We start from the raw sequence: 14,292 nt of genomic DNA, 5'->3' as shown, positions 1-14,292 counted from the left end.
GATATTGAATTGGACATTTCCAATTAGGACATCCGTCGTATTAAAATTTGCGGAACGGAGGAACAATAGCAAATATATAAGGCAAATGACAGGATGCCAACCACTCGAAATTGGACTAAAGCGCAGGCACATCTCACTTGCCGCCAAAGTGATGGATGTGAAGGAAGGACGTCAAATCTCCATTCATAAAGAAGGAAGAATTACTCACTGCTGGAGTGAAAAGAAGAGGGATGATGATCCGTTGGCGCCGGAAAAAGAAGATCCCGAAGGACCGTGGCGTACTTGTTTACTTTGGAGCTCACAGCAGGATGACAGCGCAAAGCCTATGCTCCAAACCGTTGAGGACCAGTGTTGGTTGTTTAACAAGAAATCAGACATCAGTTGGCTCTACGGTCAATCTGCTAAAAATAGCAACAGCTTATATCACTTCACACTTTATAGAAGTAAAGTATAGATTTGAAAATAACAGCTTTACCACCATGATTATATAAAGATTATTTCTGAATTAGATTATTTCTAAATAATATTATTTCTAAAGGTCCACAGCATACGTTAATCATTATAAATTTATATATCTCAAACATTAGAATGTAATTATATAATGCAGTCCACTAACTTAAGAATGTAGCCCGGGAAAATGTTGAACGATTTGGGCACTTAGCATTTATTTTAATTATCCTAGTATTAATAATTCTCAAAATCTCATTTTATAACAATGCTCAAAAAGACGCTAATAGAGCAATATTAGACATTCTAGTTTCCGGCCGGCAGAATGTTCAAAATAAATATCTTTTGAAGATGAATGCTATAACGGCAACAATAAAAATATCTTAGAATTGGTCGCTATCATTAAATGGATTTTGGGGACGCATTTGTTTACTTGGGATCGCAATAAAATCATTGCACTAGCTGATAAGAGCGCATGTGTGTGTACATAGGATCTTAATGTAACAACGTAGATAAGAGATAGTTGTGTGCTACGATCAGTTGGTCTGATGCCCAGGCAGTTTAGTTTGTAAGTGTATATAAGGAAGACTATTTTTGTAAATAAGTACACGCAAAGAAAAAAAAAACGTTTGGAAAACGTGTACCGAAAACGTTTTTCTTTTGTTAGAGTTTTTTGAATTGCTTCGAAAATTTTATACTTTTATCACCAAAAAAATTCGTTTGTTACAAAATTGTTATTTTTTCAATAAAAAAAGTTATTTTTGAAACAACGACACAGTCCATTTCGTTTATATCAAACACTGTTCTTTTCTGACTTTAGGTCTTTAATAAGACACATTTTACAGTTCAAAATTTAATATAGTATTATGTAATGTTGAACATTTTTTCGGAATCTTCCGAACATATCTGGAATATATGTAAAAAAAAAAAAAACAAAAAACAAAAAAAACTTCGGTCGAAGCAGGGATCGAACCCACGACCCTTGGCATGCAAGTCGGACGTAGCAACCACTGCTCCACGGTGCCAAACTAAACGTTTGTTTCTGTCAAATAAACTTTGTTTATTCGGTTCGTGGGCGCCGCAAGCTGTGCTATATAAATATAACTTATATGGATATTTATCTATTGATGACCATAACAGGTACATAGCTCAGTGGTTAGTGTGTTGGCTTACAAATTGCATGTTCCGCGGTTCGATTCTCCGTCCAGGCGAAAGGTAAAAAAAAATTTAAAAATGTATAAAATCGTATAATTTCTTCTACATTGTTGGTATTACAGGAAAAGGTGTTAATAACTAAAAAACCTCGTGGATGTGAGAAAGATGTGAGGGAAAATGCAATTAGCAAGAAAACAATGTTTTTTTTTTTTTGATTTGAGTTAGCCTTTATGAAATTGTTTTTACGTCCTGGAAAAGAATAAACGTTTATCACAAAAAGTATATACTTTTATTCCAAATACACTTCCTTACAGCGAAAAGCAAATGAGAAACGAACTTTGTTTGTCTAAAATTTCGTTTGGGAGGAAAGAATTATTTTTTTGCGTGTATCAAAAGTATACTCGTCTAGTTTGGTAGATTACCCAAACAATTGCCAAATAGCGTATTTTCTAAGTCTGGTCCAAAATAACGTCATCGGAAGTGGCAAAAATTGATGGAGGATACCGGAATGGTCTTCAAAAGAAATTGCTTTTGCGGGGTAGTTGAATATGATGATTTCTCCTGACTTGTATCACCCGTATTGGCCTTATGATCTGAGGTTTATGGTTAACGATCTGTTTATAATTAGCTTTAATGCATGATCTAATATCAACAGAACGGACATTGTTAGATGGACGCAGAATTTCACCACGACCCAGAACATACAGTGTGGCTGATATGTATTGTAACCGACTTCAAGTTGCAATCATTTCTAAATAGTTCGTCTGATAGCTGACAGATTTATTCTCGTGAAAGTTCATTTTATTACTTAGAAGCTTACAAAAGCATTTTGATCTATTGCATTCAGAAATAAGTTTATTCGTGGTGTAATCCAAGCGTGATCGTGACTTTATACTTGGCTTGCTGTTGTTACAGCGAAAGTGATGATAAATCGTTTGTTTCTCGTACCATTATTCATTACGTGATACTTGAATTGGCCAATATTCTGTGCACAAAATAAAAGCATCAAACAATTTTTTGCAATTAAAATATTAATAAAAGTTAGAAAACGATTACGTTAACCCTCTCGACTCTAAAGTTGCCTGTGGGCAACTTTTTGTGTTGCCAGACTCACTGTTAGCGTTGTTTTTGTTCATAAAACTGTAACGGTATCGAAAACTACAAGTGTTTTCTTCAAGTTGAATAAAAAAAGCTAATTTGGTTGTCAATTAGCAAATTTTTTTTTCATTAATACGCACGTGCCTCAAGAAAAAAAATATTTGCGAATTTGGAAAAAGGTTTTGTAAATGTGACTTTTTTTCAAAAACTACAACAAAAATGTTGAAAGTTTTTATTAAATTGGTTGTAGTACATATCAAATAAAATATTTGTGGAAGTCAAATCTTAGAATTGCCAAAAAACAAAATGTGAGAAATTTTTAAAGTTGTAAAGTTGCCTGTGGGCAACTTTTTGGACATGAGACCTAGAGAGAAAAAAGGTTTGAAAAACAATGATATTGAACAAATTATGAACTTCGATTGGGATGTCCCAGTGATGAGGAATGCGGCGATGATGTGGAAGATATATTTGCAGTGCTGTGGAGAAATTTGGATGGAATCGTAAAAAGAGGGAAGTCATAGATATCGGTCTTCATGGTAACATACAGGTGGATTAGTACGAATATTGGCGCTTTATTATACTTAGGTTTTTTCGACCGGCAGTTAAAATGGCATGGGTTCAAAACAAAGCAGAAAAAACTCTTTCGTGAATCACGCGTGATTCACTCCAAGCCGTGAATGAAATTTACCCTAAATCTCTTGAATTTGCGTGGTCGGGACTAAACAAAAATGTGTTGTGCGTAAAAATCAAAATGTGTTCGTAATTGTTAGTGAGTAATATTTCTCCGAAATCACGCTCACGGTAAAAAACACGTTCACGATCCAATGCACGCTCACGACAAAAATCACGTCCACGATAAAATTCGTCTTCACGGTAAAGTACACGTTAAAATTCACACTCACGACAAAACAGAGACACCAAAAAAATTAATTGTGCTAATTGTTAATTGTGTTATGAATGTTAATTACTCATCAGTAATTGCAGCGAGTCAATGGACTCACGAGTCAATGTGACTCACAAGAATTTTCGTGAATGGTAATTATTGTATCACGAACATTTTCGTGAATGAAGAATATTGTCGTGGGTCGCGAGAAATTTCGTGAATTACGAGAATTTTATTGAGCCATCAAAAATTGTCGTGTTCTGAAAATATTCGTGAATCACGAGATTTGTCATGAATTACGAAAGTTGTTGTGAATCGTGCGGGAACGTGAGGCATAAACGTTGTTCGTGCGTGAGCGTGCGCGAGTATGACTTTTAATTTCGTGAATTTGCGTGGGCGTGAATGACGTGCGTGAGTAAAAATATTTCTTCGTGAATATGACTGAAAATGAGTAAAATTTCACTCACGTTCGCATTCAAGTTTATATTTATTGCAAAAATGACAACAAACTTTACAAAAATCCAATAAAACGTAATACGTATATCATTACAAAAGAAACCATTTTATAGTCACAATTGCCCAAAGTTGCCAACAGGCAACATTGTGGCAACATTGTGGCGTGGCGACGCTACATTTTGGCTAAATGCTTCTTAAATGACTTCAACATGATTAAAAGTATAAAATTTTTTTTTGGCGATACCGATAAAAATTCGGAGTCGAAAGGGTTAAAATAAACTGATTCAATTGATTTTTTATCACAACAAAAATATTTAATTGCATAAATATTTTTTCAATTGATGCAAGTACTTGATATCATTTCTGGGATTCAATTTCAAGTACCAAATAGTAGGGTCAATAAATGTCACAGCATTCCTCTCCAACTAAGAAGTACTTCAGTCTTCTATAGAAATAAAATTTTGACAAAATTTTGTATAGAAATAAAATTTTCACAAAATTTTATATAGAAATAAAATGTTGGCAAAATTGACTATAGAAATAAAATTTTCACAAAATTGCCTATAGAAATAAAATTTTCACAAAATTGTCTGTAGAAATAAAATTTTGACAAAATTTTCTATAGAAATAACATTTTGACAAAATTTTGTATAGAAATAAAATTTTCACAAAATTTTCTATAGAAATAAAATGTTGACAAAATTGACTATAGAAATAAAATTTTGACAAAATTGCCTATAGAAATAAAATTTTTACAAAATTTTCTATAGAAATAAAATTTTGACAAAATTTTCTATAGAAATAAAATTTTGACAAAATTTTCTATAGAAATAAAATTTTGACAAAATTTTCTATAGAAATAAAATTTTGACAAAATTTTCAATAGAAATAGAATTTTGACAAAATTTTTAATAGAAATAAAATTTTGAGAAAATTTGCTATAGAAATAAAATTTTGACAAAATTTTCAATAGAAATAGAATTTTGACAAAATTTTTAATAGAAATAAAATTTTGAGAAAATTTGCTATATCAATAAGATTTTGACAAAATTTTCAATAAAATTTTGGAAAAATTTTCTATAGAAATAAAATTTTTACAATATCCAATTTCTTTAAACTTTTTAATCTTCGTGCTATTTCATACGATCCATGGTGTAAGTTCTCCCGTTTTGTAGATGTAGTCCCGTTGTTGGTGCAAGCAAAAATCGTTAACACATTTAAAATTCGAAATTTACAATTAGAGGGACATTTATACACCCAAAAAGTGATCGATAATGAAGGATAGTTCATTCAATCGAAGAGAATTTTACTTTTATCTAACCATACAAATTTTATCCAAAACTTGGAAAAAGATTTTTTTAATTTGGTACATTTGTGGTAAAATTTTCTCAAAATTGTTTTTTTTTTTTGTATTTTCTTTGGAATTTGTAATAAAACGTATTTTTTGATTTCACTTTCAGTTTTTTCAACATCAATGAAGAATAAGTCACAATACTCCCAAAGCAGTAGTTCTGGTTCACCGATGAGTCCTTCGCCTCAAAGTATGCGTTCTCCATTTGGTAAGTATTACGATATTTCTTTGAGTTTTTTTTTCCAACTATTTACTTTGACATTTAGCTCATACGCCTAACTACATTTCTTTTATTTTTGCTTTAAATTTTGTATCAAAAGATTATCTCAGTTCTCACATGTTTGTCTGAAGGCCTTCATGGAGATTGCCACTTTGTCCAACGCAAAAAAAGATGTATGAGCATTTGAACATTTATTTATTTCAATATTTATATGAAATCCTAATGAGGGCCATCATATGTTGGGGGTCACCTTTGGTGTGGGTTGATGAAAGCTTTTCGAAATGATTACCTTCGGCTTGTTCAGTTCAGTAGAGTACAGTAGTTTTCAGCGAAGTCATTTTAACGTAGGCTTAAAAGAGATTACTATTTTTATTGGGTCGGTGTAAAATTTATATGTTTTGAACTTAAATTTTTAGCACATATGTTTTAAGTGCAAGCATATAATGTTCATAAACTAGCATAACTTGGTTGCTACATATACGTTAATATGTTAGAACATATTATGTTTGGGACATAAAATGTTTGTAAATATAATATGCTTAGATGCAAACATATATTAATTTAGAAATAGCCTATAACTATATTTGTGTTTAGAAAGAGAGACCTATAGAGTATGCTGCAAGTAAAAATATTATGTTAAAAAATTTGAGTTCCAAACATATAATTTTTACGCCCAAACATATGAAAACAGTATTTTTCATCCGACATATACTGTCGGCATATTACATTACAAATGTAAATTTAATGACATTAGTCACATTTATCGCTTAAGGCAAATTTTAGCTAATCGCTGTTAAGAAATATAAATTAAAACAAGTAAGGAAAGTCTAAAGTCGGGCGGGGCCGACTATATTATACCCTGCACCACTTTGTAGATCTAAATTTTCGATACCATATCAAATGTGTTGGGTGCTATATATAAAGTTCAAATGTGTTGGGTGCTTTATATAAAGGTTTGTCCCAAATACATACATTTAAATATCACTCGATTTGGACAGAATTTGATAGACTTTTACAAAATCTATAGACTCAAAATTTAAGTTGGCTAATGCACTAGGTAGGAAAACACTATTTTAGTAAAAAAATATGGGAAAAATTTAAATCTGAAGCAATTCGCTCCATATATATGTATTAGAAGTTTAGGAAAATTAGAGCCATTTTTACAACTTTTCGACTAAGCAGTGGCGATTTAAAAACGAAAATGTTGGTATTTTGACCATTTTTGTCGAAATAAGAAAAACATATATATGGGAGCTATATCTAAATCTGAACCGATGTCAACCAAATTTGGCACGCGTAGCTACAATGCTAATTCTACTCCCTGTGCAAAATTTCAACTAAATCGGAGATAAAACTTGGCCTCTGTGGTCATATGAGTGTAAATCGGGCGAAAGCTATATATGGGATATATATCCAAATCTGAACCGATTTCAACCAAATTTGGCACGCATAGTTACAATGCTAATTCTACTCTCTATGAAAAATTTCAACTCAATCGGAGCAAAAAATTGGCCTCTGTAGGCAAATGAGTGTAAATCGGGCGAAAGCTATATATGGGAGCTATATCCAGCGGTGCCAACTCTGACGATTTTTCGTCATTTTGACGATTTTTGATGGTAAATTTTGCCTTTGACGATTTGACGACGATTTTAAACAACGTAGTTATGAGTTGACGATTTTTTAAAATGCTCGACACAAATGTTTCTTTTTAACGTTTTTTATGACGATTTGACGATTTTTCAAAGTGATGTAGTTATAAGTTGACAAATTTCATAAGGTGTAATGTAAACAAGCTTTTTTTTTCTTTTGTCTTGGTTTAGTTAAATTCACTTTATTTATTACCGATAATAGAAATAAAAATTATACTCGAGCCAGTAATAAGGATTTAAATTCGCTTGGAGAATAGGACATTTTTCTGTCAAGAAAATTTTGTTAAACAATGTAGTACATGTAGTCACAATCAGAAATATTACTTTTAATTAATTAAAAATTTAATTTAATTAATCTTCGTTTAAAAAACTGGAAACTAAATGACTTAATTAGAGGGTTAAACGGAATTATTAATGTTTTTTTTAATAAAACTTTTAATTTGTTCCTTTTTCAGCTATTTTATGGTTGACGATTTTTTGACGAATTTTTTGGGACAAATTGACGATTTTGACGAAAAATATTTTAAAAATTGACGATTTTCAGCCCAAAACAGTTGGCACCAGTGGCTATATCTAAATCTGAACCGATTTGGCTGATATTTTGCAAGTTTTTCGAGACTCATAAAATATTCGGATGTACGGAATTTGAGTAAGATCGGTTGATATTAGAGGTCTGCATCGAATAACTTTTCACTACATGTATGCAATTCGCTGTCGAATATAGTAAATACACTGTCTTTCTCTCAGAGCGCAAGTAGTGAAGTGAAGAGAACACTTGTTTGTCAAATACCACCAAGTACTTATCCGAAACAATATGTGTTCCGAAAAAAAGGAACAATAAAAATATAAGTACTTGAGAAAAAAGTACAACATGGATTCTCTTCACTTCACTTGGTACTACAAGTATTTCTCAGTTATGTGCGAAGCAAATCATTCCATTATTATTAATTATAGATATGTATGTATGTCACATATTTCATATATTTATGTATGTCACACATTTACCTTAACGTTTGCCGTTCTTTATAACAAATATAAAACATATATTATGGAAAGTAACTGTTTTTTGTTTTCTGAAACTGCACGTGGTACATGGAGTACTCTATGAAGTTTTGTTCTCGCAACGTATTCGACGTGATCACTCTGAGTACACTTCAATAAGAGAGAAAGAGGAATATGTGTTTGTTGGTAGTGAAGATATCAGAGTTGCAACAAGAAGTTACTCGTGGCTTTTGGTGTTCATCAAAATGTGTACCAATTGTTTTGCGACTCTCTCAAATAGATGTACTCATGTAGCAAGTACACGTGTACTCTGCACTTACAAATGGAATTGTGCAGACCTCTAGTTGATATACACGCCAATTATGACCAGATCGGTGAAAAATATATATGGCAGCTATATCTAAATCTGAACCGATTCCAAAATCAATAGGGATCGTCTTTGAGCCGAAACAGGACCCTATATCAAATTTTAGGACAATCGGACTAAAACTGCGACTGTACTTTGCACACACAAATACACCAACAGACACACAGACGGACATCGCTAAATCGACTCAGAATTTAATTCTAAGCCGATCCGTATACTAAAAGGTTGGTCTATGATTACTCCTTCTTGGCGTTACATACAAATGCACAAACTTATTATACCCTGTACCACAGTAGTGGTGAAGGGTATAATCAGGAATATGGCATCAATAATATAAAGGGTGATTCTTTTGAGGTTAGGATTTTCATGCATTAGTATTTGACAGATCACGTGGGATTTCAGACATGGTGTCAAAGAGAAAGATGCTCAGTATGCTTTGACATTTCATCATGAATAGACTTACTAACGAGCCACAACGTCGAATTTTCAGTGAATGGGCCCTAGAAAAGTTGGCAGAAAATCCGCTTTTTTATCGACAAATTTTGTTCAGCGATGAGGCTCATTTCTGGTTGAATGGCTACGTAAATAAGCAAAATTGCCGCATTTGGAGTGAAGAGCAACCAGAAGCCGTTCAAGAACTGCCCATGCATCCCGAAAAATGCACTGTTTGGTGTGGTTTGTACGCTGGTGGAATCATTGGACCGTATTTTTTCAAAGATGCTGTTGGACGCAACGTTACGGTGAATGGCGATCGCTATCGTTCGATGCTAACAAACTTTTTGTTGCCAAAAATGGAAGAACTGAACTTGGTTGACATGTGGTTTCAACAAGATGGCGCTACATGCCACACAGCTCGCGATTCTATGGCCATTTTGAGGGAAAACTTCGGAGAACAATTCATCTCAAGAAATGGACCGGTAAGTTGGCCACCAAGATCATGCGATTTGACGCCTTTAGACTATTTTTTGTGGGGCTACGTCAAGTCTAAAGTCTACAGAAATAAGCCAGCAACTATTCCAGCTTTGGAAGACAACATTTCCGAAGAAATTCGGGCTATTCCGGCCGAAATGCTCGAAAAAGTTGCCCAAAATTGGACTTTCCGAATGGACCACCTAAGACGCAGCCGCGGTCAACATTTAAATGAAATTATCTTCAAAAAGTAAATGTCATGGACCAATCTAACGTTTCAAATAAAGAACCGATGAGATTTTGCAAATTTTATGCGTTTTTTTTTAAAAAAATGTTATCAAGCTCTTAACAAATCACCCTTTAATATACAACCAGCGGTACCAACTCTGACGATTTTTCGTCATTTTGACGATTTTTGATCATAAATTTGGTCTGTGTTTCCTTTTAACGTTGTTATGACGATTTGACGATTTTGCAAAGTAACGTAGTTATAAGTTGACGATTTTTCATAAGTTGTAATGTAAACAATCATTTTTTAATCTCAATAGGAATTATATCTACGTAAAAAAAAAACTGGGAGCTAGATGACTTAATTAGAGATTTAAACGATGTTATTAAAGCCTAAATAAATAAAATAAAACTTTTATTTTGCTCCTAAATCTTTGTTTCGCCTGTGTTATGGGTGATGATTTTGAAGAAACAGTTTGCTCCACTATATACGACATTAACTTAATACTGTGGAACAACTAAAAAATATTTATTATAACGAATACTTTTGTTCAAAATTGCTACCCCAAATAAAATCAATGGAAGGGGTGTATGTGGTGGATCTATAAGGTATACGAATTGTGTTCAATGATCCTATCCGACATTGTATATTTATTAACGCCCATTTTCATGAATCTCCGTTAGTGCTCAGTCAGCTAACGAACTTTTAAACCGTACTATGGACATATCTGCCATTTTGCTTATATATTCCATATGCAAGTTAGGATCTTAACTGCTGAAAAATGCTCAGTTAATGTTAACCGGAGAGAAAGTATTTACTTCTGTTAACTGGGAGTGAAAACCTAACGGAGCTACATGAAAATGGCCGTAAATTTGAAAGGTGGGACGGCGGCAATAAACTGTCGTTATTTAAATATAAAAACAATATCTCAATATGAACCACTGTAGGTAAACGAGGAAATCGTTTGCATGCATGTAAACATCTGTACCAACACAATATCTTATATCTTGGTTGCCGACCAAAGAGAGAGAGAGAGATGGTGGTGAAGGTACAACGACAACATCTTTTTCGCTTTATGCATATCCTTTTATCTTTATTAGAACATGTTTGGATCTGTATGGCTGTCTGTCTATTTATATGTTTGTAGATTGGGATGAACTTGTATATTTCTATTTGTATTGTCTTGTGTTCTTTCATTACAGCCAATCGTGGTAGCCCGGAGAGTGTTGGCAGTTTATCGCCTGGAAATGATTCTTTAGTTTATGGTGACACAAGCATAGTATCCCCCCAAAAAAGGATACATCGTAGATATTTATGAGATGATATTCTGTAATTTATTTATATTTTATGAGAAAACACCACGACTGCCACCATCTTCATCGCCCCCTCGGTCACCACTACAAATCACCAACAGACTAAAGCAGCAAACATACCAATCACCATCATCGTCATCATCATCAGCGGGATCGACCAACAACCACATCAATATAACTCTAAGTATTTGTGTTTGTGAGTAGCTGACAAGGCTCGACTCTGCATACGTTGATTCCCCATCGTCGAGAATAGAGAAGAGTCAAGAGGAAGGAGTACCAGTGTACGTGGGAATACATCGGAACCCCATAGTCATCGTCACCAAGGTTCGTGGTTTGTCTCATTTTTTTTGTTTCACACAACTTTCTGTAACTACGACATGAACACAAACAACAAAAACAAAAATAATAACAATAACCACATAACAACAGAAAAAAAAAACAACTGTAACAACCATATAGGAAGACAGAAATGGGTATGTGTGTGTGTGCGTTACTTTAACTACTGCCAAATACCATAGACCTCTTTTCCTACACACATCGACATACTCATATACGCTCACTCACTCGTAACATAGATGTACAAGGACATGGACATGTTATGTTTAATCCTTAGTTCCCGTGCTGTTTCTTTTTTTCTTCCCTTGGTGTGTATTTATTTGTCCTTTATATTCCATCTAATGTACAAAAAAATATATTAGGGTGTACCGATATCACTAGTCCCTGTTTCCCTTCGTGGGGGCGATTAAATAAATTTTACCAATATTATTATAGCTAGCTGTGCTTTTTAATTCCTGACTATATTTTGGCATTCTAATGTTCCCAGAATGACTTAAAATATTTATGTTTCTCCATGTACAGTTGTATTTTAAAACGTTTGTCCATTTTTTTGAAAATAAATGTTAATTGTTTGTGATACAACTCATTATATGGCTGCATCTTTGTAAAATCCGATAAAATTCGATATATATATTTTCTCGAACCATTTTTTTTTTCAATGTTATGTGAACAGTTTTCAGTTATAGGTAATCTGTATAGCTGGGCATCTATGCCAATTTGCTTATATTATTTTTAAAATATGATAGATTGTAGAGGTGTGCGCGTGAATCACCTGAGTCGTGAATAAAATCTGAAGCAACTCTCGTGAATGTGCGTGAATGGGACTAAAACAAATATGTCGTGCATGAACGTGCGTGAGTAATAAAATCGGTTCGTGAATGTGCGTGAATAAAATTTCTGCAAAATCACGCTCACGAAAAAAATCAAGATTTAATTCTTACTCGTATGTTAACTGAAATTAATTTAGCTGTCGAACTACATTCTATTCATGAATTTTGTTACCTTTGTTCATTCCTGGTTGGAAAATGTCGTGAGTCTCGTGAATTTGTCGTGAGTCACGTCAATCGCCGTGAATCGTGCGTGAACGTGAGACTTTAAAAGTAGTTCGTGCGTGAGCGTGCGTGAGTACTGGTTTTCATTTCGTGAATGTGCGTGAGTGGGACTGGCTACCACACGTATCGTGCGTGAGCGCGCGTGAATAAATATTTGACTTTGTGAATGTGCGTGAGTGTGAATAAAATTTCACTCACGCGCACACCTCTAATAGATTGTATCCATTTTTATCCTATCCTTAATTTTTGTACAAATATTTCCAAGAATTTAGTATTTAAGTAAATTTTTAATAAGAGTAGTCTCTTCGTCAAAAGATTTCTGTTTTACGCCCATTGTATGTTGTATCGGTACACCCTTATAAATTCAACAAAGCACAATTACATACTTTCAAACAGAACCACATTTTTTATACTGATACAACCAAAAACAACAAGTACATAAATATTGTTAAGAATTGTATTTAAGTTTAAGAAGACTATTTTTTGTATTTCTCATGCATTGTTTATATATAATTTTTTTTCTCTTTCTCTTTCCATTTTTATTTTGTTTGTATTATTTTTTTGTACTTTAATTCTACCACATGAGTATCTTTTGTTTGTTATATTTCCTTCATTTGTTGTGAACTTATTTTTTTTCTTTCGTCTCCTAAGTAATTCATAAACCAAAATATATCATTGAAGTTTATTATACTCGTACTAGTTTTTATGACTTGAAGCGGCATTAGGGTTTAAGTTTATTTTCATTCATTTTAACATTTAAGTAATTTTCAAAGTCGTGAAATACTAATTGGTTTAATTTAATAAAAAACAAAACACAAAATTACTTTTGCACATAAATCATCTTCTTTTTACTAACAGACACTGTACACACAAGTTGGATTGACATTCGGGTTGTAGTTTGGTGATTAGTTTCACATACTACTATAAGAAACTAAAAACATTATAACATAATTTTAAGATATCCATATAGACATGGAATTTCAAACTCAAAGCCATTTCCAATCAAAAGGACTGCTTTTGTCAATAATGAAAAATGGGTATCGGAATGATTCTTCTTTTGTTACACGTTTTCAAACCAGAATCTGAACATTTTTTTGCAGCAATTTTTATTTCAAACGTATCCCAATAAAAGAATTTGGAAGTTATTCCTAAGTCATTATTTTTATAGTACATCTAAAAACTCTTCCTGTAGAGATATACTTAATTTTCACTTCGCAGTAAGTTCTTTTGAGGTGATATATAAAAATCCTTTGTTTTACGCAGTTTTATCAATAAATTCAAATTTTTAAAACACAGTAAGGAAAAACAAAATAATAGAAATTTCAAAAAAAAAATTACCTATTTTTCAAATGAAATCCGAGATATGAAATATCATCACATGTGAAGAACTAATCAATGCAGGTGATGGTTAAAAATATGACTTCCAGCCTACGACAAGCCTATATAAAATGCATTGCTTCTAAGCTAATTTTACACCACTTCCGCATCCAAGAAGAACATTTTCAATGCTTTTTTGTGTACGCTTGTTTGCTGGGTAGTTAAGCACATTTTTTCAAAACAACAGTCAATTTCGTTTAAGGTAATGTGGTAAAAAAATTAAGTCGGTAAATACTAGACTTTTTGAGTCAATGTTGTGGGTCCAGCCGAAAAAAGGAAATCGCTCAGCACTTTTTAGTCCCAAATATGAATACTGTAGCAGTGAATCTAACAAATTGTTATATTTTTTAAAAGCTTAAGTTTTTCTCGACCTTGTCGTAAAATTGCAAAAGATTCGTATTGTCCTGGCGGAAATTAAAAAGCTTACGAGGGCAGTTCGGAAACTTCT

General features: G+C 32.9%; 1 protein-coding gene across 1 annotated transcript in view; it reads left to right on the top strand.

Annotated features, from left to right (window-relative positions):
- Positions 1–13,304, top strand: part of Gp210 (nucleoporin 210) — a 280,949-nt gene extending 267,645 nt beyond the window's left edge. The window contains exons 24-25 of the mRNA XM_075309079.1: positions 5,500–5,598; positions 10,969–13,304. Of these exons, the coding sequence (XP_075165194.1) occupies positions 5,500–5,598; positions 10,969–11,084 (215 nt within the window). The 3' untranslated portion in view covers positions 11,085–13,304. The remainder of the gene's footprint in view (positions 1–5,499; positions 5,599–10,968) is intronic.
- Positions 13,305–14,292: the final 988 nt, after the last annotated feature.

Source organism: Haematobia irritans, chromosome 5, assembly GCF_050003625.1.
Source record: "Haematobia irritans isolate KBUSLIRL chromosome 5, ASM5000362v1, whole genome shotgun sequence".
Taxonomy (NCBI): Eukaryota; Metazoa; Arthropoda; class Insecta; order Diptera; family Muscidae; genus Haematobia; species Haematobia irritans.
Note: the sequence above shows the minus strand (reverse complement) of the source record. Positions and strands in the feature narration are given on the sequence as shown.